We start from the raw sequence: 27,620 nt of genomic DNA on the forward strand, positions 1-27,620 counted from the left end.
GCCTTGAAGGCCTGCCATTGCTCATTTACTGTTTTCCTGGCCAATCTTTTTTTCCAGTCCAGCTGATTAGATCCCTTATCAAATGACTGAAATTTGCTCTCTTCCAGTTGATATTTTCACCGTTGATTTTTCTTTGCCCCATTTCATAACTACTTTAAACCTAATTATATTATGATGACTATTACCCAGGTGTTCTCCCACTGAAACACACTTAACTTGCTCTACTTCATTCCCCAGAACGAGATGCAGCACTGGTCAAAGTATCTTTTTGAGTTGTAGTCACTGTTGTAGTGTAGCGGCAGCCAAATTGCGCACGGCAAGATCCCAAAAACAGCAATGAGATACTTGTGATGTTGGTTGAGGGACAAATATTGGCCAGGACACTGGGAAGAACTCTCCTGCTCATTAAATAGTGTCAAGGTATTATTTGCATCCATCTGAGAGAACAGACAAGGCCTAGATTTAATGTCTCGTCTGAAAGATGGCACCTCTGACAGTGCAGCACTTCCTCAGTACTGCACTGGAGTGTCAGCCTGGATTAAGAGCTCAAATCTCTGGAGTGGGATTTGAACCCACAATCTTCTGACTCAGAGGCGAGAGTGCTGTCACTGAGCCACAGCCGACACTTAGAACACTGACGCGCTGCCGAAGGGGACTCGGAGGAAGTGGTAGAGACGACCGTCAGCTTCAAAAGCTGTGTACTGGCGGTCCTCAGCCCTGATGGGGAGCTGGTGGTATGCCGACTTCAGATCAATCGTCGAGAACACCCGGTATTGTGCTATCTGATTGACCATGTCAGATATGCGGGGGAGTGGGTATGCATCTAGCTGGGTGTAGCGATTGATCGTCTGGCTGTAGTCAATAACTAGGCGCTGTTTTTCGCCAGTCTTCACTACCACCACTTGTGCTCGCCATGGGCTGGTGCTACTTTCAATAATCCCTTCCTTCAGGAGTCTTGCTACCTCGGATTTAATGAAGCTCCTATCCCCGGCACTGTACCGCCTGCTTTTGGTAGCGATGGGCTTACAGTCGCGGGTGAGGTTAGCGAACAAGGAGGGGGGGGGGACTTTAAGGGTGGAGAGGCTGCAAATGGTGCGCGGCGGGCGATTTAAAAGCTGCTGGCTGCAGACTGTGAGTGGGGGGAGGGGTCTGTCGTACGCTAATGTGACACTCTTAAGGTTGCACTGAAAATCCAACCCCAGTAGAACGGCAGCGCAAAGATGGGGCAGGACCAGGAGTTTAAAATTTTTGTATTCTGTGCCCCTTACTGAAAGGGTCACTACACAGTAGCCACTGACGTCCGCTGACTGGGCTTTGGAAGCCAAAGAGATCCGATGTCGCGTCGGCAGGACTGGGAGAGAGTAACTCTGCACCGTGTCGGGGTGGATAAAGCTTTCCGTGCTCCCGCTGTCAAAAAGGCAGGTAGTGGCGCGGCCGTTTACCTTAATGTCCATCATGGACCTGGACAGTTGATGAGGGAGAGATTGGTCCAGCGTCACGGAGGCCAGCGTATGGTCGAGCGAGTCGATGTGGTCGTCAGGTGAGGCGGTGGTTGAGTCCGGGTCCCCCGTGGTTGAAGTTGGAGACGTCCGAGATGGCGGACAAAATGGCGGCGCCCATGGTCCCGATCCCCACGCAGCTGGGGGAGCCCAAGATGGCGGACAAGATGGCTGCCCCCACGGTTCGCACGCGGCACTGCTGGCGTTAGCGGTTTTACCTTTGCAGGCGCTGACATAGTGTCCTTTCTTCCCGCAGCCGGAGCAGGTAGCGTTTCTCGCCGGGCAGCGTGCTCTGGGGTGTTTTGCCTGGCCACAAAAATAACATTTCTGTGCCTTGGACATCGCAGCAGCAGTTGAAGGTGGCGGTCCCATGACCCAAGGTTGTGGCGTCCACGTTGCGGAGCGGTTAGGGGAGAAGGCGTCCATATTCCTGTGGGCCGCGTCGAGCGAGAGCGCGAGGGACACTGCCTTTCTCAGGTCCATTTCTCCCTTTTCCAACAGTCTCTGCCGGGAGTAGTCGGACCTTAGACCCGCAACGAAAGCATCTCGGATCAGTCCCTCCGTGTGTGCTGCGGCTGATGCTTCTTTGCAGTCGCAGTCTCGGCTGAGTATCCGTAGTGCCCGTAGGAAGGCCTCCACCGATTCCCCGGGCTGCTGTCTGCGGGATCTTAAGAGGTGCCGGGCATAGACCGCATTTACCGGGCGTGCGTATTGCCCTTTTAGCAGACCGATAGCTGCCGCGTAGGTCGTCGCGTCCTGGATTATTGTATAAACTTGGTGGCTCACCTTTGAGGCCAGGATTTCCAACTTGTTTTCGTCCAGGGTCACAGTTGAGGCTTGCAGGTAGGCCTCGAAGCAACGCAGCCAATGCGCGAATTTGGTAGCCGAACCCGCCTCTTGGGGGTCTAGGTCCAGGCATGTTGGTCTGAGGGCTCGCAGCAGCTCCTGTTGCTCAGCGTTTGGTGCAGCAGTCTGCTGTTCAGCGTTTGGTGCAGCAGCCTGCTGTTCAGCAAATGTCGACATTTTTTTGCTAATAAAATTGATGCGCTGTCAATTACTCATAAAAGACAGAGTTAAGAGAGTAACTAAAGGCTTTTATTAGCAAAGAACAGAGCATGCCTCTCGTGGTTGACTGGGTTCCAAGAATGTAAGAAGTCACAACACCAGGTTATAGTCCAACAGCTTTATTTGAAATCACAAGCTTTCGGAGCGCTGCTCCTTCTTCAGGTGAAGGTGAAGTTCCAAGAAGGCAGGGGGCTCCTTCTTCAGGTGAAGTTCCAAGAAGGCAGGGGGCTGCAGGTCAATCACCTTTATACCTGGGCCTGTGTGGGTGGAGCCAGCCGAGACATGTTGAGGCATGCATAGGTACAACAGTGTGTATCAACAACAACAACAACAACAGTGGTTTACCACAAACATTCCTTCACGTCCAGTCTTTTTTGTGCACAATTTGTACTGGGTTTTTTTTGAATAAAACGTATGAAGAGAACAGTTGAATTTGGAAAACTGAGCTGGAATGGGTAGTTAGTATTAACCAGGTATCTGTTGAGGCCTTTGCTGGAAACCTGCATGGCTGGTATAAAACTGTTACTTTTGGTCATCTGGAGGCAGTAATGCAGTGTGTAAGTATATCGGGAACAGAACAAACCAGTACAGACTTATCGGTGTTTACAGCGGCAGTCCCATGTTGCTCGAAACCACTTACAGCAACAGGACAATGAACTATCCTCAAGATGTCCTCCACTGGTTAGAAGGGTACCTCATTCGTGTAAGTAAAGCAGCTGCTGGAACGTGGATGTTTGTTTCCTGGAGGCCCCATGTCATATGACGCCATTGGTTTAGATTAGGTGACTGATGTAAATGTGTATCTGGTGCTAGGATAGACACCTTTACTACTACATCTTCTGCAATGGCACATTGAAGACTTGCGCAGTCCTCAGGGCTGTCCATTGGTTAGGTACGGATATTGGACGAGAACACACATAGCTTTAATGTTAACCAATGCAATTGAATCCAGCTGTTGAGGCCAGCAGCAGTTTAACTAAGTCTAGTTAACAGTGGCCACTGTTTGAAACAGATATTCGATTCAGTACAGGTTAGCAGATATTGACCACCAGATGTTTTGGGCTGATGAATTCAATTGTGATTTTTATTTCTTCCTCCCTCCCCAGGAGCTCTTGCTGCTGTTACAGACCTGCTACCCATGTCTGTTTTATCTGCTAGAATGGGCGGCAGTGAAAGTGCCAGTACAAAGTGGGTTATTTGTACCAGTCGATCACGAGTGCATTTGCACAGTAATTTCATTTTTCATTGCTGTATCACTCATGTGTGTTCTCTTTCTCTCCTCACGCTGCCGCTGCTGCCTCTGGTGTGTGTCAGGCTTCTATCAGCCAAAGCTGGATCTATGCAGTTGCGTCTTTCTTTTCTCCATTTCTCTGCTTTACAGCTATTGATAGAGATGTCAAGATATCACCAAGTACCAATAATCTCTAATCTGTTTGCATAACAAATATCATTGATCCTGTTCAGAGTCGATCAGTTCCACATTTTGCAGATGCGACTGATACTAATGCATGAATGATTGGAATTGGTGAAAGTGCGATCTGCTGGACACTGAGCCACACAGGCCGGAGGGTCCCAGGCTCTGTTCCTTGTTTGTGCTGAATGAGCTGATGTCAGCTGGGACAACCAGAGGCCCTGGAGGGACAGGATTTGGCCAGTGTTCCATTGCTGATCTCTGTCCAGTGACTTGTGCTGGAAAATCTGTACGTGTGCACATCAGCTGAGAATAGGTTTGGACTTGGCCACGTTGCCCCTCACAAGCAAATAACCTCCCAATTGTACGATCCTGTGGGCTACGAGCACCTCTGGAGCGATATATCCACACTTTCAGGAAGTGGGGTGGGGGCGGGTGAGTATTTAAAGAAATGGTCATTCTTGACACTTAAGACTGTGTCAAAAAGAGCAAAGTATTAAAATTAGAGTGTGAGCTAAATATATAACTGACTCCAGATCCGACAGTGCAAAGAATAATTGCAAATTAAGCAGGAAGAGGAGTTTTGGTATCTACCCACCACTGAATTATACACAATGTCTGCTGCTTTGCAGTGATTGCCATAATTATCAGCAGATAAGGTACTAAGATGGTCTTTTACACAGATAATTGTATGCCTGGTTCAGTGACGTCAAATAGTAAAATGTTGATCAACGTTATACTGAGATATTATTTAACAAAAAACAGATGTCCTGACATCCCTAGCTATTAGTTCCATATATTTCTGCACATTCTAGTGGGATAAAGTGTGGGGCTAGGCACCAGTTTCATTTTCAATGCAGGTTGATCATGTCTACACACAAATTGAGCGAAACCGTTGGGGAAATAAAGGCTCTAAAGTTTGATCTAAGTGGAAGTGTGAAATACATCTTGTACAGCAACAGCTTACACTGCATTGCCTGGACCTCCCCTCCACTCATCCACATTCTTTCCTCTTTTCCTCTTTCTCTCTCCGCTCATTTTCTCTGGCCTTTTTTCTCTCTCTGAATTTCTCTCCTCCTACCATTTCATGCTCTCTCTCCACAACTCTACGTCACCGTACCCATCTCTCTCACTCTCCACATCTCATTCCCTCTCTCTCGCTTCACCTCCCCTTCCTCCCCTCTTTCGCTCTCAACGCCCCTTCCCCCTTTCTTGCTCTCCACACGTTCCCTCCCCCCTCTCGCTCCCCATGTCCTCTTCCCCTACTCTGCCCCCCTCACTCCCCTTCGCTCTCGACGTCCCCTCCCCTTATAGAGTCAGAGAAAGTTACAGCACGGAAGGAGGCTATTTCCGCCCATCGTGTCCGCGCCGACCAACAAAGAGCTATCCAGCCTAATCCCACTTCCCCTCTCGCGCTCTACGTCCCCTCCGCCCCTCTCGCGCTCTACGTCCCCTCCGCCCCTCTCGCGCTCTACGTCCCCTCCGCCCCTCTCGCGCTCTAGGTCCCCTCCGCCCCTCTCGCGCTCTACGTCCCCTCCGCCCCTCTCGCGCTCTGCGTCCCCTCCGCCCCTCTCGCGCTCTACGTCCCCTCCGCCCCTCTCGCGCTCTGCGTCCCCTCCGCCCCCCTCGCGCTCTGCGTCTCCTCGCGCTCTGCGTCCCCTCCGCCCCCCTCGTGCTCTGCGTCCCCTCCGCCCCCCTCGCGCTCTGCGTCCCCTCCGCCCCTCTCGCGCTCTACGTCCCCTCCGCCCCTCTCGCGCTCTACGTCCCCTCCGCCCCCCTCGCGCTCTACGTCCCCTCCGCCCCCCTCGCGCTCTACGTCCCCTCCGCCCCTCTCGCGCTCTACGTCCCCTCCGCCCCTCTCGCGCTCTACGTCCCCTCCGCCCCTCTCGCGCTCTACGTCCCCTCCGCCCCTCTCGCGCTCTACGTCCCCTCCGCCCCTCTCGCGCTCTACGTCCCCTCCGCCCCCCTCGCGCTCTGCGTCCCCTCCGCCCCTCTCGCGCTCTACGTCCCCTCCGCCCCTCTCGCGCTCTAGGTCCCCTCCGCCCCTCTCGCGCTCTGCGTCCCCTCCGCCCCTCTCGCGCTCTACGTCCCCTCCGCCCCTCTCGCGCTCTACGTCCCCTCCGCCCCTCTCGCGCTCTACGTCCCCTCCGCCCCTCTCGCGCTCTGCGTCCCCTCCGCCCCTCTCGCGCTCTACGTCCCCTCCGCCCCTCTCGCGCTCTACGTCCCCTCCGCCCCTCTCGCGCTCTACGTCCCCTCCGCCCCTCTCGCGCTCTACGTCCCCTCCGCCCCCCTCGCGCTCTGCGTCCCCTCCGCCCCTCTCGCGCTCTACGTCCCCTCCGCCCCTCTCGCGCTCTAGGTCCCCTCCGCCCCTCTCGCGCTCTGCGTCCCCTCCGCCCCTCTCGCGCTCTACGTCCCCTCCGCCCCTCTCGCGCTCTACGTCCCCTCCGCCCCTCTCGCGCTCTACGTCCCCTCCGCCCCTCTCGCGCTCTACGTCCCCTCCGCCCCTCTCGCGCTCTACGTCCCCTCCGCCCCTCTCGCGCTCTACGTCCCCTCCGCCCCTCTCGCGCTCTGCGTCCCCTCCGCCCCTCTCGCGCTCTGCGTCCCCTCCGCCCCTCTCGCGCTCTGCGTCCCCTCCGCCCCTCTCGCGCTCTGCGTCCCCTCGCGCTCTGCGTCCCCTCCGCCCCCCTCGCGCTCTGCGTCCCCTCCGCCCCCCTCGCGCTCTGCGTCCCCTCCGCCCCCCTCGCGCTCTGCGTCCCCTCCGCCCCCCTCGCGCTCCGCCGCCCCTCCGCCCCCCTCGCGCTCCTCCGCCCCCCTCGCGCTCTACGTCCCCTCCGCCCCTCTCGCGCTCTGCGTCCCCTCCGCCCCTCTCGCGCTCTACGTCCCCTCCGCCCCTCTCGCGCTCTGCGTCCCCTCCGCCCCTCTCGCGCTCTACGTCCCCTCCGCCCCTCTCGCGCTCTACGTCCCCTCCGCCCCTCTCGCGCTCTGCGCCCCCTCCGCCCCTCTCGCGCTCTGCGTCCCCTCCGCCCCTCTCGCGCTCTGCGTCCCCTCCGCCCCTCTCGCGCTCTGCGTCCCCTCCACCCCCCTCGCGCTCTGCGTCCCCTCCGCCCCTCTCGCGCTCTGCGTCCCCTCCACCCCCCTCGCGCTCCTCCGCCCCCCTCGCGCTCCGCCGCCCCCCGCCCCCCTCGCGCTCCGCCGCCCCTCCGCCCCCCTCGCGCTCCTCCGCCCCCCTCGCGCTCCGCCGCCCCCCTCGCGCTCCGCCGCCCCTCCGCCCCCTCGCGCCCCTCCGCCCCCTCGCGCTCCGCCGCCCCCTCGCGCTCCTCCGCCCCCCTCGCGCTCCTGCCCCCCCTCGCGCTCCTGCCCCCCCTCGCGCTCCTCCGCCCCCTCGCGCTCCTCCGCCCCCTCGCGCTCCGCCGCCCCTCCGCCCCCCTCGCCCTCCGCCCCCTCGCGCTCCGCCGCCCCTCCGCCCCCCTCGCGCTCCGCCGCCCCTCCGCCCCCCTCGCCCTCCGCCGCCCCTCCGCCCCCTCGCGCTCCGCCCCCCCTCCGCCCCCCTCGCGCTCCGCCGCCCCTCCGCCCCCCTCGCGCTCCGCCGCCCCTCCGCCCCCCTCGCGCTCCGCCGCCCCTCCGCCCCCTCGCGCTCCGCCGCCCCTCCGCCCCCCTCGCGCTCCGCCGCCCTCACGCTCCGCCGCCCCTCCGCCCCCTCGCGCTCCGCCGCCCCTCTCGCGCTCCTCCGCCCCCTCGCGCTCCGCCGCCTCTCTCGCGCTCCGCCGCCCCTCCCCCTCTCTCTCGCTCCGCCGCCCCTCCCCCTCTCTCTCGCTCCGCCGCCCCTCCCCCTCTCTCTCTCTCCGCGTCCCCTCCCCCTCTCTCTCTCTCCGCGTCCCCTCCCCCTCTCTCTCTCTCCGCGTCCCCTCCCCCTCTCTCTCTCTCCGCGTCCCCTCCCCCTCCGTCGTGTCCCCCTTCTCCGCGCCCGCCCCCCCTTCTCCGCGCCCGCCCCCCCTTCTCCGCGCCCGCCCCCCCTCCCCGCGCCGCCCCCCCCTCCCCGCGCAGCGCCCCCTTCCCCCCACTCTCCAGGTCCATGTCCCCTTCCCTCCCTCCCCCCCCCCCTCACTCTCCGCATTAACTTTTTCTTCTTCCCCACTCCCCTCACTCTTGCTCTCCCTTATAAAGTTTGACATTTCAGTTTTGTGTATTTCATCTTCTCAGTTTATCTAAATGTGATTACCAGATATGTGTCAATTTTGACTCTTTTGTGCTGTAGCTCGGTCTTCAAAGGTCCAGAATGAGACTGAAGTAGTTTCACTCAATTCCTTGGGAGTAGAAAGCTCCCTATCTTGGCTAGATTTGAAGATTTGTCCCAAGAAACAGGATCTGTTTTTTCCATGATGTTGGGCCTAATCTATCAATGGGAGAACAGCATCAGCCCAAGTTACAAGTTAAAGTAGTTCTGCACTGGGCCACTTAATTCTTCTTGACTTCGCTGTCTGTGTGGGTCAGGTGAGAGCGAGTTCTTTGTCTCAGGAACCCAGGTTTTTGTATTCATATGGTAAGGAGACAAAGATCTTGCCTCCTTTTGGTAAATTTGTGTTTTAGAAGCCTCGTCATTTAACTGTTTTAGAATCTCAAATTTCAGCATAAAAGAGGCCAAACATTCCACTGCATGTGCTAGTTCCACATCAGTTATCTACTCAAAGCCTATTTACTGGCTCTTTGCTTAATATTTTTCTTCAGGTGTCCAATTCCCTTTTAAATGCCATGATTTTATTGGCTTTAACAGCCACTTACGGTTAAATATTCACCACCTAATAATCCTGTTTAAGCTGATCAGTCCCACCATGGGGGCACTTCCAGTGAGAGTGCCATTATTTTTGTTTCCACTCTCTTGAAGGTGCTGATTCTTGATGAGGAATGGCTTTATAGGTAGCAGCATTCCTTCAGTACCTCAGTCCATTTCTGCTATATGAGCCTGGACGGTAGTCTCATCAAGCTATTTGACCATAGAAACATAGAAGATAGGGGCAGGAGTAGGCCATTCGGCCCCTCGAGCCTGCTCCGCCATTCGATGAAATCATGGCTGATCATCCAAATTCAGTACCCTGTCCCTGCTTTCTCCCCATATCCCTTGATCCCTTTAGCCGTAAGAAATATATCCAACTCCTTCTTGAATATATTTAAAGAATTGGCCTCTTCTGCCTTCTGTGGTAGAGAATTCCACAGGTTCACCACTCTCTGGTTGAAGAAATTCCTCCTCATCTCTGCCCTAAATGGCTTACCCCATATCCTTAGACTGTGACCCCTGGTTCTGGACTCCCCGACCATCGGGAACATCCTTCCTGCATCTAGTCTGTCCAGTCCTGTCAGAATTTTATAAGTTTCAATGAGATCCCCTCTCATTCTTCTAAACCCCAGTGAGTATAAGCCCAATCAACCCAATCTCTCCTCATACGTCATTCCTGCCATCCCAGGTATCAGCCTGGTGAATCTTCGCTGAACTCCCTCCATGGCAAGAACATCCTTCCTCAGATAAGGCGACCAAAACTGCACACAATACTCAAGATGTGGTCTCACCAAGGCCCTGTACAACTGCAGCAAGACATCCTTGTTCCTGTACGCAAACCCTCTCGCTACGAAGGCCAACGTACCATTTGCCGCCTTAATCGCCTGCTGCACCTGCATGCTTACCTTCAGCGACTGGTGCACAAGGACACCCGGGTCTCGTTGCACTTCCCCTTCTTCCAATCTATTGCCATTCAGATAATAATCTGCCTTCCTGTTATTGACACCAAAGTGGATAACGTCGCATTTATCCACATTATATTGCATCTGCCATGCTTCTGCCCAATCACCCAACCTGTCCAAATCATCCTGGAGTTTCTCGGCATCCTCCTCACAGCACACACTCCCACCCAGCTTTGTGTCGTCTGCAAACTTGGAGATATTACATCTAGTTGCCTTGTCTAGATCATTAATATATATTGTGAATAGCTGGGGTCCAAGGACCGATCCTTGCGGTACCCCACTAGCCACTGCTTGCCACTCGGAAAAAGACCCGTTTATTCCAGCTCTTTGCTTTCTGTCTGCCAACCAGTTCTCTATCCAAGTCAATACCTTGCCCCCAATCCCATGTGCCTTAACTTTACACGCTATAGGGGGGAACTGTAAGCCTGATCCAGCCCTCACCCGATATCCACAGGCACATTTTCCAGCAGGAGCCAAGGAATGGTGATGAGCAGCAGGGATCCTTCCTGGTATCTCTCTCCTTTTCCTCCCTGGCTGTCCCCACCCCTTCCCCCAACCCAATCCCAAGGGCATCAAGGCCAGCTCAAGAATCACTATTCCCATTCTTTACAGCTCAGTACCATATCGGGCAGTGCATTCAATGCTATGTCTTCAAGGAGGGCAGGGCAGGGGAGCTAGGTAATGAATGATTCAATATTGGAATTGTGGGTATCCGGTGAATTAATTTAGCCCCACATTATTTAATGTGAACAGTTCTCCGGTGCACCTCTGCCAATCACCATTTTACACGACTGTTGCCCTGAAAAGTGGGGGATTGGTACAGACACACTGATCTACCCACACTGTTCATGTATTGGACTAAGTCCCAGTTTGGTATACTAAGGGTTTGATTTGCTGGGAGACAACTGTTGATGCTTGCTTATTTTCATTCAATTTTCCTGTCTTTGCTCGCTCTTTCTCCATGTATCCCCCAAAGCTTCTCTGTCTCCTATCTCACCATCTTCCTTTAAATGAATCCTGTCACCTGACTCTAGATACTCAATGCAGTTTTAGGGTTTCCAACTTGAGAACATGATCTGAAATATCAAACTCCACAAAACATAATATGAGATATTTTAGCATAGGAGTGAGGAATGAATTGGATTAAATATTCAGATCTGTTTACTTTTTTCAATAGACAGAATTTTGTAAGAACATTGTACAAATATTGAACAGCTAGTTTCCTGTTGAAAAAGATCACTAACCTCCTCTTCTATCCTCAGCATTCTTTCCTGCATTTATCTAATTTGGAGAAACAGCTTTTTCTTTTAAGCAAAGTACATTTTCTAACTGGCAAAAAGCAGACAAATTGAACATTTATACATCTGAAGGGTAATATCCAGGAACATCTATTTTAGAATTTTAAAAGCTGTTACTCCGAGTAGATCCAAGAAATGATTCAGAAAGTGCAGTCTCTTGGACATGACTTGCTTTAATAAATGCACAACACTTGAGGGTGATCAAGTAGGAATTCTGGTGATGCTAAACCCCAGACTGGAGCTGAAAGTTTCTGTTCATGCAGTGCAGCATTCCATAGAACACACACTGCCCTGGGGTATGAACAGTTACTGCACTATGGGTCTGACGGAAGGGCAGAATCGCACCATTGCCCACTGTTAGGAAATTGTTTTGCCCTCTGATAGGATAAAGTGCAGAAAAACAGTTGAGAGATCCCTCAGTGCAGCTCGCTGTATTAGGAAGGCCTAATGGCATATCGGTATCTTTGCTTCAGCTGTCTGGTAAATAATGGTGGGGGGAGCGTTAGTGACAGCTACATAGCAGTATATATTGTAGAAACTAATGGGGTGTGCTGTTCACTAGGTTTCAGTTTAATAACCAAAAGCTTGGCTACAAAGCATTCTTTCCAAGTGTGACATGGAAGCAACACATCTAATTACAAATAAAAACTACACAGCAGTTAAATACACTGTTACTGCATGAATCAATCAGATCCTCATAACTTGCATTCACCTCCTGCCCCAGAGTTTCTACTGCTAGAATTCTTTCTGTTCCACTCCTCCAGTGCTGTCCTGCATCATTCCTGACTCAGCGGAGCTATTGTTGACTTTCCTGGTTCTGTTGTGGATCTAGCTGCTGAAGCTTCCACTGTAATCATGGTACTGACTTTGCCACGGATGAATCATTTTTTAATCTTACACCAATTAGCCTCAGATCTGTCCCATAGTGGGTTTGATGCAGCGCAGAACTCCCTCTATGTTGCCCTGCACCATCCAGTCTCAAAAGAGCACCTCGACTGCACTAGAGTTACATGAGCATTTCCCCACATTTGCAACCTTGTGCATTGTCTGAACTACTCATTTCGCTTGGTCCAAGTGTTCAACAGTATCTGTTCCCATTCCTCCAGATTAAAAAAGCTGAGCTGGATAAGAAGACCCTTGACTGGGAGATTGTGGAGCTAACAAACAAATTGCTGGATTCAAAAACCGCTATTGACAAGCTGGAGGAGTTAAACGTAAGTCTAGCAGCTTCTGTTGGGGGAGGTTTTAATCTCCAGAAACAGGCACATTTGCAATGATTGTATTTTAGCTGGTTTATCAGAGTTATTCATAAAGCTTTCGGCGCAGCACAATACACTATGATAAAAAAATAAAAACAAAATGCTGGAAATACTCAGCAGGCCAGGCAGCATCTGTGGAGAGAGAAACAGAGTTAACGTTTCAGGTCGATGACCTTTCGTCAGAACTGGAAAAAGTTAGAGATGTAACAAGTTTTAAGCAAGTGCAGGAGCAGGGAAAGGGGGGAGGGGAGGAGAGGAAAGAACAAAAGGGAAGGTCTGTGATAGGGTGGAAGGCAGGAGAGATTAAAAGACAAAAGGGATGATGGTGCAAGGCAAAAGGAGATGGTAATTGGACAAGTAAAGAAACAAAAGATGAGTCCAGAAGAGGTGTAAATGGGAATATCAGAATCAACAGCTGCCATCTGAAAAAATAGGGGCAGAGGTTATGATCTGAAATTGTTGAACTCGATGTTGAATCCAGAAGGCTGTAATGTACCTAATCAAAAGATGAGGTGCTGTTCCTCGAGCTTACATTGAGCTTTGTTGGAACAGTGTAAGAGGCCGAGGACAGAGAGATCAGAGTGGGAGTGAAGCGGAGAGTTAAAGTGACAGGCGACCAGAAGCTTGGGGTCACGCTTTCAGACTGAAGAGGTGTTCCGCAAAGCGGTCGCCCAATCTGCGTTTGGTCTCCCCAATGTAGAGGAGACCGCATCGTGAGCAGCGAATACAGTATACTAAATTGCAAGAAGTACAAGTAAATCGCAGCTTCACCTGGGAGGGGTGTTTGGGGCCCTGGACAGTGGGAAGGGAGGAGGTAAAAGGGCAGGTGTTGCATCTCCTGCGCTTGCACGGGAAGGTGCCGTGAGAAGTCATCAGAGTGCTGCTCTTTTTTTGCTTCTCCTGTCCGAGTGCTGGCACTTGTACGTCACCCCAGTAGGCATTCTATGCAAATTTTGACGGTGAGTATTAGCAGACTACAAGACTGTAGAGGGCACTGCAGCCAAACCTGATGCTGTCCTCATCCAGTGTCTATGATTGCACTCTATAGCAGGGGTCACTGAATAGTGAGCAGGAACTCTGGCTGATTTGTTCTTTGTTTTTCCTTCCCTACCCCAGGGGTACTGCGGTTAATTGCAGTGCCCCAATTGCTGCCTTGACTGTATCAGGCAACAAGAAGTTACATTACTATCATGCTGCTCACAATCTGACATGTCCTGGTGCGCTTTACAGGGAGCTGGATATCAAGCAGGATACAGAAAAGGAGGAGGCAAAAACATCCTTTTTTTGTAAAGAGAGTCCTTGGGAGGCTTTTGATAGGGAGGGAGGTGACAAAGCAGAGATGCAAAGGGGCATAGTGGCTGAAGGAGTGCCCCCCAGAGGAGGAGTGAAAAGCGAGAAATAAGCTTGTGTAGGCGGAATGGATCGTGCATCAAAGGATATCAAGCTGGTGGAGATTGCAGACAGAGGAAGAACTAAGTCAATTCTTGGACACTGGAAGCTAGTGGAGCCTGACAAAAACAGTAGCGATGGGGATACTGGCCGCCTGACTACCCCAGGGGTTCTGGGTGAGTTGTAGGTTGAGGGGTGAAATCAGGAAGGCTCTAGCAATCAAAACATCAGATGATAAAGGTGTCAATTTGAGTCTCTGCTGTAGTAGTGGAGTGGATGAAGTTTTGAGGTGAAAGAAATCATATCTAATTAAATGTTTTTTTTATTCATTTGTGGGATGTTGGTGTCACTAGCAAGGCTCAGCATTTATTGCCCATCTCTAATTGCCCTTGAGAAGGTGGTGGTGAGCCACCTTCTTGAACCACTGCAGTCCATGTGGTGAAGGTACTCCCACAGTGCTGTTAGGGAAGGAGTTCCAGGATTTTGACCCAGCGACGATGAAGGATCGGCGATATACTTCTAAGTCAGGATGGTGTGTGACTTGGAGGGGAACTTGGAGGTGATGGTGTTCCCATTCACCTGCTGCCCTTGTGCTTCTAGGTGGAAGAAGTCGTGGGATTGGGAGGTGCTGCCGAAGAAGCCTTGGCGAGTTGCTGCAATGCAACTTGTAGATGGTACACACTGCAGCCATGGTACACCGGTGGTGGAGGGAGTGAATGTTTCAGGTGGTGGATGGGGTGCCGATCAAGCGGGCTGCTTTGTCCTGGATGGTGTCGAGCTTCTTGAGTGTTGTTGGAGCTGCACTCATCCAGGCAAGTGGAGAGTATACCATCACACTCCTTACTTGTGTCTTGTAGATGGTGGAAAGGCTTTGGGGAGTCAGGATGTGAGACACTCGCCGCAGAATACCTAGCCTTTGACATGCTCTTGTTGCCACAGTATTTATGTGGCTGGTCCAGTTAAGTTTCTAGTCAATGGTGACTCCCAGGATGTTGGTGGGGGATTTGGAAATGGTAATGCCATTGAATGTCATGGGGAGGTGTTTCGACCCTCGCTTGTTGGAGATAGTCATTGCCTGGCACTTGTGTGGCCCGAATGTTACTTGCCACTTATCAGCCCAAGCTTGAACGTGTCTTATAGCATGCGGGCATGGGCTGCTTCATTATCTGATGAGTTATGAATGGCACTGAACACTGCAGTCATCAGCAAACATCCCCATTTCTGACCTTATGTTGGAGGGAAGGTCATTGATGAAGTGGCTGAAGATGGTTGGGCCTAGGACTCTGCCCTGAGGAACTCCTGCAGCGATGTCCTGGTGCTGAGATGAGTGACCTCCAACCACCACAACCATCTTCCTTTGTGCTAGGTATGACTCCAGCCAGTGGAGAGTTTTCCCCCTGATTCCCATTGACTGATGTGAGGTGTAGGCTGAGCTCAGGGTGAAACACAAGGAATAGAACCTGGGGTCTTCCTGATATGTGTGACTCAATGTTGTGGCTTTACCCACTGAGCCATTCAGGGTGACAGAATCATATATTCCAGCGTGCAAAGGGCAGCCATGTGCACATGCCACTTGGATGATAAAACAAAATGTTCACAGTTATTTTTGCAGTGATCGGATGCTAGATATAACTTGCCCCATACAAACATAGAAGATAGGAGCAGGAGTAGGCCATTCGGCCCCTCGAGCCTGCTCCTCCATTCAATGAGATCATGGCTGATCATCCAAACTCAGTACCCTGTCCCTGCCTTCTCCCCATATCCCTTGATCCCTTTAGCCTTAAGAAATATATCTAACTCCTTCTTGAATATATTTAATGAATTGGCCTCAACTGCCTTCTGTGGTAGAGAATTCCACAGGTTCACCACTCTCTGGGTGAAGAAATTCCTCCTCATCTCTGTTCTAAATGGCTTACCCCTTATCTATAGACTGTGACCCCTGGTTCTGGACTCCCCCGCCATCAGGAACATCCTTCCTGCATCTAGTCTGTCTAGTCTTGTTAGAATTTTATAAGTTTCAATGAGACCCCGTCTCATTCTTCTAAACTCCAGCGAGTATAAGCCCAATCTCTCCTCCTATGTCATTCCTGACATAAGAACATAAGAAATAGGAGCAGGAGTAGGCCAATCGGCCCCTCGAGCCTGCTCCGCCATTCAATAAGATCACGGCTGATCTGATCCTAACTGCCAATCCACTATCGCAGAACCATCTCCTGCATCTAACAGAATTAGACACACGAAATAGGAGCAGGATCAGGCTACACGGCCCCTGGGCCCGCTCCGCTACCCACAGGGCCATGACCGATCCGAACCTAGACTCATGTCCAAATTCCTGCCTGCTCCCCGTAACCCTTAATTCCCTTTACTTCTAGGAAACTGTCTATTTCTGTTTTAAATTTATGTAATGATGTAGCTTCTACAGTTTTTTGGGGCAGCATATTCCATGGACCTACCACCCTCTGAGTGAAGTAGTTCCTCCTCATCTCAGTTTTGAAAGAGCAGCCCCTTATTCTAAGACTATGCCCCTTAGTTCTAGTTTCACCCATCATCGGGAACATCTTCCCTGCATCCACCCGATCCAACCCCTTCACAATCTTACATGTTTCAATAAGATCGCCTCTCATTCTTCTGAACTCCAATGAGTAGAGTCCCAATCTACTCAACCTCTCCTCATATGTCCATCCCCTCATCCCCGGGATTAACCGAGTGAACCTTCTTTGTACTGACTCGAGAGCAAGTATGTCCTTTCTTAAGTATGGACACCAAAACTGTACGCAGTATTCCAGGTGCGGTCTCACCAATACCTTGTACAACTGAAGCAATACCTCCCTATTTTTATATTCTATCCCCCTAGCAATGAAAGCCAACATTCCATTGGCCTTCTTAATCACTTGCTGCACCTGCATACTAACCTTTTGAGTTTCGTGCACCAGGACCCCCAGATCCCTTTGTACTTCAGTACTTTCCAGTTTCTTGCCATTAAGATAACTTGCTCTACGATTTTTCCTGCCAAAGTGCATAACCTCACACTTTCCAGTATTGTATTCCATCTGCCAAATCTCTGCCCACTTACTTAGCCTGTCTATGTCCCCTTGAAGGTTTTTTATGTCCTCCTCACTCACAACTTTCCCCCCCATCTTGGTATCATCTGCAAACTTTGATATGTTACACTCGGTCCCCTCCTCCAAATCGTTAATATAGATTGTAAAGAGTTGGGGACCCAGCACTGACCCCTGCGGAACACCACTAGTTACTGATTGCCAGTCTGAGAATGAACCATTTATCCCAACTCTCTGCCTTCTGTTAGATAGCCAATCCTCTATCCATGCCAAAATATTACCCCCAATCCTGTGATTTTTTATTTTAAGCAATAATTTTTTGTGTGGCACCTTGTCAAATGCCTTTTGGAAGTCTAAATACACTACGTCCACTGGTTCCCCTTTATCCACCCTATATGTTACTTCCTCAAAGAACTCCAGCAAATTTGTCAAACATGACTTCCCCTTCATAAAACCATGCTGACTTTGTCCTATTAAATTATGATTATCCAAATGTCCTGTTACTGCCTCCTTAATAATGGACTCCAAAATTTTACCTACCACAGATGTTCGGCTAACCGGTCTATAGTTTCCAGCCTTCTGTCTACTGCCCTTTTTAAATAAGGGTGTTACATTAGCAGTTTTCCAGTCTGCCGGGACCATTGCCGAGTCCAGGGAGTTTTGGAAAATTATTACCAATGCATCCACAATCCCTACCGCCACTTCCCTCAAGACCCTAGGATGTAAGCCATCAGGTCCAGGTGATTTATCCGCCTTGAGTCCCATTATTTTACCGAGTACCACTTCCTTAGTGATTTTGATCGTGTTTAGCTCCTCCCCCCCCCCTTTAGCCCCGTTTGTCCAGATATCAGTCTGGTGAATCTTCGCTGCACTCCCTCCATGGCAAGAACATCCTTCCTCAGATAAGGCGACCAAAACTGCACACAATACTCAAGGTGTGGTCTCACCAAGGCCCTGTACAACTGCAGCAAGACATCCTTGTTCCTGTACTCTAATCCTCTCGCTACGAAGGCCAACATACCATTTGCCTTCTTAACTGACTGCTGCACCTGCATGCTTACCTTCAGCGACTGGTGCACAAGGACACCCGGGTCTCGTTGCACTTCCCCTTCTCTCAATCTATTGCCGTTCAGATAATCTGCCTTCCTGTTTTTGCCACCAAAGTGGATAACCTCGCATTTATCCACATTATACTGCATCTGCCCAATCACCCAACCTGTCCAAATCATACTGGAATTTCTCAGCATCCTCCTCACAGAACACTCGCCCACCCAGCTTTGTGTCGTCTGCAAACTTGGAGATATTACATCGAGTTCCCTCGTCTAGATCATTAATATATATTGTGAATAGCTGCGGTCCTAGTACCGATCCCTGCGGTACCCCACTGGTCACTGCCTGCCACTCGGAAAAAGACCCATTTATTCCAACTCTTTGCTTCCTGTCTGCCAACCAGTTCTCTATCCAAGTCAGTACCTTGCCCCCAATCCCATGTGCCTTAACTTTACACGCTAATCTCTTATGCGGGACCTTATCGAAAGCCTTCTGAAAGTCCAAATACACCACATCCACTGGTTCTCCCTTATCTATTCTACCAGTTACATCCTGAAAAAATTCCAATAGATTAGTCAAGCACGATTTACCTTTTGTAAATCCATGTTGACTTTGTCCGATCCTGTCACTGCTTTCCAAGTGCTCTGCTATTACATATTTTATAATGGACTCTAGCATTTTCCCCACTACCAATGTCAGGCTTTCCGGTCTATAATTCCCCGTTTTCTCTGTACCACCTTTTTGGAATAGTGGGGTTACATTAGTTATCCTCCAATCCATGGGAACTGTTCCAGAGTCTATAGAATTTTGGAAGATGATCAGCAATGCATCTACTATTTCTAGGGCCACTTCCTTAAGTACCCTAGGATGTAGATTATCAGGCCCTGGGGATTTATTGGCCTTCAATCCCGTCAATTTCCCTAACACCATTTCCCTACAAATACTGATTTCATTCAGTTCCTCCCTCTAATTAGATCCTATGTTCCCCGACATCCTGGGAGGTTATTTGTGTCCTTCTTTGTGAAGACAGAGCCAAAGTACAGGAAACTTTCTGATATCCGGCACTGACGGGACCGAGCTGGTGCCGTAACATCAAAAGTGCCGGACATACCAGAGTTAATGTTTAAACATACGGAACTGAGAAGCTCCGTGTGAATCAACAAACCCTGTTGCTTAACAACAGCTTCAAAACAGTCGACTGCAGCTGCAAGCGTCTGTAGCTGAAGCTGTTGCTATAGCTACAGACCTTGCAGTGCTTGACTGGGGGGGGGAGAAAAAGCAATGAGAACTAAAAAAACATATAGAAAACGGCTCCTGATTTTTGCCTTTAGATCGAGTATTCCGGACATATAACCTCTGGATAAACCAAAGTTTCCTGTATGTATTTAATTGGTCTGCCATTTCTTTGTTCCCCATTATAAATTCCCCTGATTCTGACTGCAAGGGACCTACGCTTGACTTCACCAATCTTTTTCTCTTCACATATCTATTAGAAGCCTAAATATTTCACTGGTGTAAACGCCTCCATATCAGATTTCATATGTCTCACTCATAGTGAGGGTATTTTATTTATGGCTGCTTGAGAATGTAATGCACAGCATGGTAACATTACACTCAAATGTCACCTCGTTGTTGCACAGTACATTTTGGGATCTTGAGTTCATGTGCAGTAAACTTCCAGAAAACACCACTGTTACAACAAAAAACAAAACCAGAAAATACTGCAAGCACTACACTACTGTAACTAGTCCTGTTCTCTGGTACCAAATTCATGCTCCAGTTAACTGAAGGTATCAGTGTTTACATTGTCCAAACAGCCAGGTTGAGTTGTGGCATTCACTGGCGACGTACCAATATTATCTGGTTCAATAACCACTTGCCCTTTCAATGGTTTAACTTGTTAAAAGTTCAGTTATCCACCACAGTTGTAGTCCTGGTCAGCTCACCTCTTCGGATGTTTTTTACACTCATGTTAGTTATTAGCTGAATGTTGGCATTGAAAAACTCATTGATTTTCAAATCAGTCAACTGTAAAGATAAGTTGGGTTGTGTAATTCAATTTTACTGATGGGATGTATTCAGACAGCTCAACTTACTTTGTTTAGGACTGGCGATCCCTGTCGAGTGTTTATATTATTTCTGAGCACTGAATTCTCTCTTCAGCTTTCACAACACTTGATTGTAACGTCTGCGAACCTGATGTACTGTACACTTCTGAGCATTGCCGAGCAGAGTGTGAAATCTGGAGAGTAAGAGATCTATTTGTACCACTCTAAGCGTATGCTTTAATTGTTACTGTAGGCCTCAGCGCGTCTGTTCTAGGATGGGAAAAATCAATCCAGACTTCCCTCCTGATCACTGTCCCATGACTTGCTGGGAGGGTGCACACATGAATGTTGAGTAAGGACATGATTAAGCTCGGCCCCCCATGGTTGAACAATCTAACAACACTCCTTTGAGGAAATTCTTGCTCCAGTTATAAGCCCAAGTTGTTTTGTGATAACCATTAATTGATCTGTCTGTTCCATTGGATCAAAGCTGTGAGGTAGTCTGACTACAACTGACTTCTAATGAAATAAATGAGCACTGATAATGTACGTTACATGTACCGAGGGTGCATTCCTGCTCACAGGGCATCTGTTTGATCATTTTATCAGCCTTCTATTTCTTTTAATTTGGGAACGGGCACCTGGTGGTGATTATAGGGCAGGGGTTGAGATGACCTGATAAACAGTTAGGCTGAGATCAGAGCCTTGAATTGCTCAAGGATACTGTTTTTTTAATATGTACTGTGAAGTTGAAGTGGTTTTTAGTTATTTTCCCTGACGATTGCCATTAGTGCAAGTGGTTATACCCAGTGTGCTCCAGTGTTTATTTTGTCAGATTTCTTCGTCTCCTCAAAGCATTGACTTAAAGCATTGTATGTTCTCCGGTGCTGGGCGACCTCCTGTACCTCACCCAAGTAGCCATTTAGTGGTTATTTGGCAGCACACTTGAGCCTGATCCTGACCTCGACAAATGTTCACTTTCCAGCAGGTATCTGGATAGTATTCAAGAGCAAGAACCCTGGCCGATTTCCCTTCCCTAGCCCAAGAATGCTGAGACCAATTGTAGAGTTCATTTACTACTCTGCTTGGATAAACTAACTCAACAGAAACCTTATTTCATAATCAAAATACTTACTATGTTTTTTCACTATGGTGGCTGCTGACGGTGTCTGCTTTTATACCGACACTCATTCAGATCCATATCTTCTTCTTAGGCAGTCCCTCGGAACTGAGGATGACTTGCTTCCACGCTAAAAATGAGTTCTCGGGTGACTGATGAGTCCAGTGCGGGACCTACAGTCTCTTGTCACAGGTGGGGCAGACGGTGGTTGAAAGGGCGGGTGGGTGGACGTGCGCTCCTTCCGCTGTTTGCGCTTGGCTTCCGCTTGCTCCCAGCGAAGAGACTCGAGGTATTCGGCGTCTTCCCAGATGCTTCTCCTCCACTTTGTACGGTCTTGGGCCATGGATTCCCAGGCATCGGTGAGGATGTTGCACTTTTTCAAGGAGGCTTTGAGGGTGACCTTGAAGCATTTCCTCTGCCCACCTGGGACTCTTTTGCCGAGTCGGAGCTCCGAGTGAAGCGCTTGTTTTGGGAGTCTCGTATCAGGCATGCGGATGATGAGGCCGGTCCATCGGAACTGATCAAGCGTGGTCAGAGCTTTGCTGCTGGGGATGCTGGCCTGAGCGAGAACACTGACGTCGGTGCACCTATCCTGCCAATGGATTTGCAGGATCTTGCGGAGGCAGCGTTGGTGGTACCTCTCCAGTGCTTTGAGGTGCCTGCTGTACATGGTCCATGTCTCTGAAGCATACAGGAGGGCGGGTATCACTACTGCTCTGTAGACCATGAGCTTGGTGCCGGGTTTGAGGTCCTGGTCTTCAAACACTCTTCCTCAGGCAACCGAATGCTGCACTGGCACACTGAAGGCGGTGTTGGACTTCGTCATTGACGTCTGCCCATGTTGACAGTAGACTCCCGAGGTATGGAAAGTGGTCCTCGTTGTCCAAGGTCTCGTTGTGGATTTTGATAATCGGGGTGCAGTACTGTGTGGCGGGGGCAGGTTGGTAGAGGACCTTTGTCTTACTGATGTTTAGCGTAAGGCCTACGTTCTCGTATGCTTCGGTGAAGGTGTTGACGATGTTTTGGAGTTCGACCCCCGAGTGTGCGCAGATGCAAGTGTTGTCTGCATACTGTAATTCGGTGACAGAGGATGGGACGACCTTGGATCTGGACTGGAGGCGACGGAGGTTGAACAGTTTCCCGTTTGTTCTGTCGATTAGCTCCACTTCAGTGGGGAGCTTACTGAGGGTTAGATGGACATTGCAGCAAGGAAGATCGAGAAGAGCGTTGGTGAAATGACACAGCCTTGCTTGACCCCGGTCCGTACGTGAATTGGGTCTGTGGTGGATCCGTTGGTCAGGATCATGGCTTGCATGTTGTCGTGAAGCAGGCGAAGGATGGTGACAAACTTTTGAGGGCAGCCAAATTTAAGGAGGACACTTGATCGTGTTCCCTGCGTTTATTCCAGCTCCCTTATCAGACCCACAAAAAAAACTAACTGGATAAGGGAGCTGTGTTAACCATGTAAATACTATTCATGGGTGTTGGTCTCCTGGAATCTAAACTAGATGAGGACTGATGTACAACTGGTTACTGTGATGTTACCAGTGTTTGATGTGCGAGAGCTCAGGCCCTGGATTGCTGGATCTACCCAGGCTTGCCAAAGAACACATTAGAATCAATTGACTTTTTACTTTTAATTTCTGCCCCGTGACTTCAAAGTAAGCTCTACCAAGAAATGAGAAACCATAGGGAGCTCTATCTCTCTTATATCCTATGATGATTTGTTTCTTATTCCTCTCCCCCCCCCACCCCCCCAACCTCCCCTCGAACCTTCACTGGTAGTTTCACAGCAGCTGGCAGCACTCGGATACCTCACCCACATGGCAATTCTTCATCCACATGGCAATTCTTCATGCTTCATCCCAGACAATATGGCAGCCAGCAATATCTCTGGTTGGGGTGGAGGGTAAAGAGAATTGCATCTAATCACAATCAGCCCTCATCTGACATCTACATGGATAGCAGTAGCCCCTTGCTGACCAATTACCTCACCTCCAACTGTTGCCCTAGCTGAAATCAGCTAACTAACTCAGGACTGACTGCAGATCAAACCTGGGATCTTTCTGGTCGATGCAGTTCAGTGCACTTATCAACTGAGCCATCAGAGAAGCAACAATGCAAAGTTTTATTCAATTTTACCTGAAACTTTGTGTAATTTTGTTTTTATAATTCTTGGGGAAAAAACTACTTATCGCTTTCAAACTACAACTTGATGTTTCTTCAAGTCTATGGTTATTGCAGTTATGGTTGGAGCAGTGGCAGTGTAGTTGGCACTGCACTCCTGCTGCCTTGTAGTAGACATGGAGCAATGTCAGTATAGTCAGCATCTCTGTTAATTCTCACCTTTCAAACTCTTGCTATTGCTCTAGACTTCATGAATCTGGTGGCAAATTCTACAGTTTCCCATTCTGCAGTTGTGCTTGTTTGGCAGTCTCTGCTCCAAGTCAGTCCCAGATCTTGTCAGATGTCTGTGTTTTCTCCTTGGGTACTGTAAGAACTGTTAATATTGTTGCTTAGCTAAAAGTTATACCTTATAGTAAGTTTTCCTAGTGACTACAGCCATTGTGGTGTTTGGCAGTGTTTTAGGAGTGTAACAAAAAGCCAAACTAAAGCCACATGGTGAGTTGCAACAACTGAATAAAATAGCACAATATTAAAACCTGCAACTATCATTTTCATTCTCCTTGCTAGAATAACTCAAAATAGTCAATCAGAAGGTTGTGGGTTCAACCAAGCTCCAGGACTTAATCTAGGCTGACACTTCCCTATCTCTCTAATCTCCTCTAACCCCACAACCCCCCCGAGATATCTGTGCTCCTCTAATTCTGGCCTCTTTAGCATCCCTGATTATAATTGCTCAACCATTGGTGGCCATGCCTTCAGCTGCCTAGGCCCCAAGCACTGGAATTCTCGACCTACCTCTCCTTTAAGACGCTCCTTAAAACCTACCTCTTGGCCCAAGCTTTTGGTCACCTGTCCTAATTTCTCCTTGTGTGGCACGGTGTCAAATTTTGTTTAACACTCCTGTGAAGCGCCTTGAGGCGCTGTATAAATACACGTTCAGTGCAATGCTGAGGGAGTGCTGCGTTGTCAAGAGGTCTTTTAGATGTTTAAACCGAGGCCTTATCTGCCTGTTCAAATGAAAGTGAAAATCTCAAGGCACTATTGGAAGAGCAGGAGAGTTCTCCCACTGTCTTGGCCAGCAGTCATCCCTCAACCAATGCCACCAAAAAACAGTTATCTGACCATTCTTTTAATTTGCTGTTTATTGGACTGTATTGTCACGTTTACCTACATAACAGTGATTGCCCTTCAAAAGTGATTCATTAAATGTATCATGCTTTGAGACATTGAGGAACTGATTAATTGCTATCTAACTGTAAATTTGTTCACTTGTTCTTTCTTGATTCTGATTTTCATAACGGGAAAATCCCAGGATCCCATGTGATTAAAAATTGAATTTAACTTATTCACTCAGCAGAAAGAAGTGTGCTCAAGTTCTGATTTGTGGTCCATGTTGATGCAGGTAGCACATGGGCAATAGTAATCCAGAAGTGCCCGGTATAGCTCTGCTTAGAAACAAAGAAAAATAGGAGCAGGAGTAGGCCATTCGGCCCTTCGAACCTGCTCCGTCATTCAATATGATCATGGCTGATCCTGTATCTCAATACCATATTCCCGCTCTCTCCCCATACCCCTTGATGCCTTGTGTCTAGAAATCTATCCATCTCCTCCTTTAAATATATTCAGTGACTTGGCCTCCACAGCCTTCTGTGGTAGAGAATTCCACAGGTTCACCACCCTCTGAGTGAAGAAATTTCTCCTCATCTCAGTCCTAAATATCCTACCCCGTATCCTGAGACTGTGACCCCCTCGTTCTGGACCCCCAGCCAGGGGAAACATCCTCCCTGCATCCAGTCTATCTAGTCCTGTCAGAAAATCCCCTCTCATTCTTCTAAACTCTACTGAATACAGGCCTAGTTGACCTAATCTCTTCTCATACGACAGTCCTGCCATCCCAGGAACCAGCCTGGTGAACCTTCGTTGCAGTCCCGCTATGGCAAGTATATCCTTTCTTAGGTAAGGAGACCAAAACTGCACACAGTACTCCGGGTGTGGTCTCACCAAGGCCCTGTATAACTGTAGTAAGACATCCTTGCTCCTGTAGCAATGAAGGCCAACACACCATTTGCTTTCCTAACTGCTTGCTGCACCTGCATGTTTGCATTCAGTGACTGGTGTACAAGGACACCCAGGTCCCTTTGTACATCAACATTTCCCAATCTATCACCATTTAATACTCTGTCTTTCTGTTTTTCCCACCGAAGTTATACTGCATCTGCCATGTATTTGCCCACTCACTGAACTTGTCTAAATTGCCTTGAAGCCTCTTTGCATCCTCCTCACAACTCACAATCCCACCTAGTTTTGTGTCGTCCGCAAACTTGGATATATTACATTTCGTTCCCGCATCCAAATCATTGATATATATTGTGAATAGCCCAAGCACTGATCCCTGCGGTACCCCACTGGTCACCGCCTGCCACCCTGAAAAAGACCCATTTATTCCTACTCTGTTTCCTGTCTGTTGACCAATTTTCAATCCATGCCAGTATATTACCCCCAATCGCATGTGCTTTTAATTTTGCGCACTAACCTCTTATGTGGGACTTTATAAAAGGCCTTCTGAAAATCCAAATACACCACATCCACTGGTTCTCCCTTGTCTATTCTACCAGTTACATTCTCAAATAACTCCAGTAGGTTTGTCAAATACGATTTCCCTTTCATAAATCCATGTTGACTTTGTCTAATCCCGTTAATATTTTCTAAGTATCCTGTTATCACATCCTTTTATAATAGACTCTAACACGGTGGTATAGTGGTTAGCACTGTTGCCTCACAGCGCCAGGGACCCGGGTTCAAATCCGGCCTCGGGTGACTGTCTGTGTGGAGTTTGCACATTCTCCCCGTGTTTGCATGGGTTTCCTCCGGGTGCTCCGGTTTCCTCCCACAGTCCAAAGATGTGCGGGTTAGGTTGATTGGCCATGATAAAAATTGGCCCTTAGTGTTAGGGGGGATTAAATATGTGGGGTTACGGGGATAGGGCTTGGGTGGGATGGCTGTCGGTGTAGGGACCGGGTGCTAGGGTTTGGATGATCAGCCATGATCTCGTTGAATGGCGGAGCAGGCTCGAAGGGCCAAATGGCCTACTCCTGCTCCTAGTTTCTATTTTTCTATTTCCCCAACTACTGATTTTATGCTAACCGGTCTGTAGTTCCCCGTTTTCTCTCTCCCTTTTTTAAATAGTGGGGTTACATTTGCCACCCTCCAATCTGCAGGAACTGTTCCATAATCTATAGAATTTTGGAAGATGAGGGTAACTGTAGCCCTGACCTCAAGGTACAAGTTAAAAGTTAGGAGTAAGAAGGGAAATTACCCAAAGATTAGTGGAATGTTACCAGGGAAGAGCTTTGAAGTGGGAGTATAAAGGGGCTGAAGAGTCAATTGGGAGTGATTTAAGCTAGGTAATTGGGGATATGGTGAGTAGGTAGGTAGATTGGTGGGGTTGCACTGTGAAAAAGGGACCAGCTCATTGGGCCTAATGGCCTTTTGCTGTTTCTAAAAATAAATAAAGAAATCGTCTGTTCTTGTGAACATTGTCCTGGTTTGAAGCAGTGAGCTTTGTTCCTGGCGGAATCCTGGGTTTTGCTTGTAGGTAAGGCCAGAATGTTCATTTTGGTGCTATGCCACTTCACCAGTGTTCCGTTCCATTCGCTACTCCTCAGATAACGAAGCAATCCATGCCCGCATGCAGCAAGACCTGGACAACATTCCAGCTTGGGCTGATAATTGGCAGGTAACATTCATACCACAAGTCCCAGAGAATTCCCATTTCCAACAAGAGAAAGTCTAACCACTGCTCCTTGACATTCAACGGCATTACCATCGTCTAATCCGCCGCCGTCACCACCAGAAACTTAACTGGACCAGCCACATAAATACTGTGGCTACAAGAGCAGGTCAGAGGTTAGGTATTCTGCGATGAGTGTCTCACCTCCTGACTCCTCAAAGCCTTTCCACCATCTACAAGGCACAAGTTAGGAGTTTGATGGAATACTCTCCACTTGCCTGGATGAGTGCAGCTCCAACAACACTGAAAGCTCGATACCATCCAGGACAAAGCAGCCCACTTGATCGGCACCCCATTTACCACCTTAAACATTCACTCCCTTCACCATCGGCGTACCGTGGTTGCAGGGTGTACCATCTACAAGATCCACTGCAGCAACTCGCCAAAGCTTCTTCGACAGGACCTCCCAAACCCGTGACCTCTACCACCTAGAAGGACAAGGGCAGCAGACGCATGGGAACATCGCCACCTCCAAGTTCCCCTCTAAGTCACACACCATCCTGACTTGGAAATATATCACCGTTCCTTCATCGTCGCTGGGTCAAAATTCTGTAACTCCCTCCCTAACAGCACTGTGGGAGAACCTTCACCACACGGACTGCAGCCGTTAAAGAAGGTGGCTCTCCAACACCTTCTCGAGGGCAATTGGGGATGGGCAATAAATGCTGGCCTTGCCAGCGACACCCACATCCTGTGGAATGAATTGGAAAAAAAACAAAGCTTCACTGTTTTTCTCATCTGGAGGCTTGTGTGTTGGATCTGGGGGCTTGTG

General features: G+C 49.5%; 1 protein-coding gene across 3 annotated transcripts in view; it reads left to right on the forward strand.

Moving 5' to 3' along the window:
• Positions 1-27,620, forward strand: part of tjap1 (tight junction associated protein 1 (peripheral)) — a 105,456-nt gene that overhangs the window by 52,119 nt on the left and 25,717 nt on the right. For all 3 annotated transcript variants that reach the window (XM_085998083.1, XM_085998085.1, XM_085998084.1), the window contains exon 5: positions 12,113-12,220. In XM_085998083.1, the coding sequence (XP_085854209.1) occupies positions 12,113-12,220 (108 nt within the window). The remainder of the gene's footprint in view (positions 1-12,112; positions 12,221-27,620) is intronic.

Source organism: Somniosus microcephalus, chromosome 9 (assembly GCF_052327205.1).
Source record: "Somniosus microcephalus isolate GS21.2 chromosome 9, FLI_Smic_1.0, whole genome shotgun sequence".
NCBI lineage: Eukaryota > Metazoa > Chordata > Chondrichthyes > Squaliformes > Somniosidae > Somniosus > Somniosus microcephalus.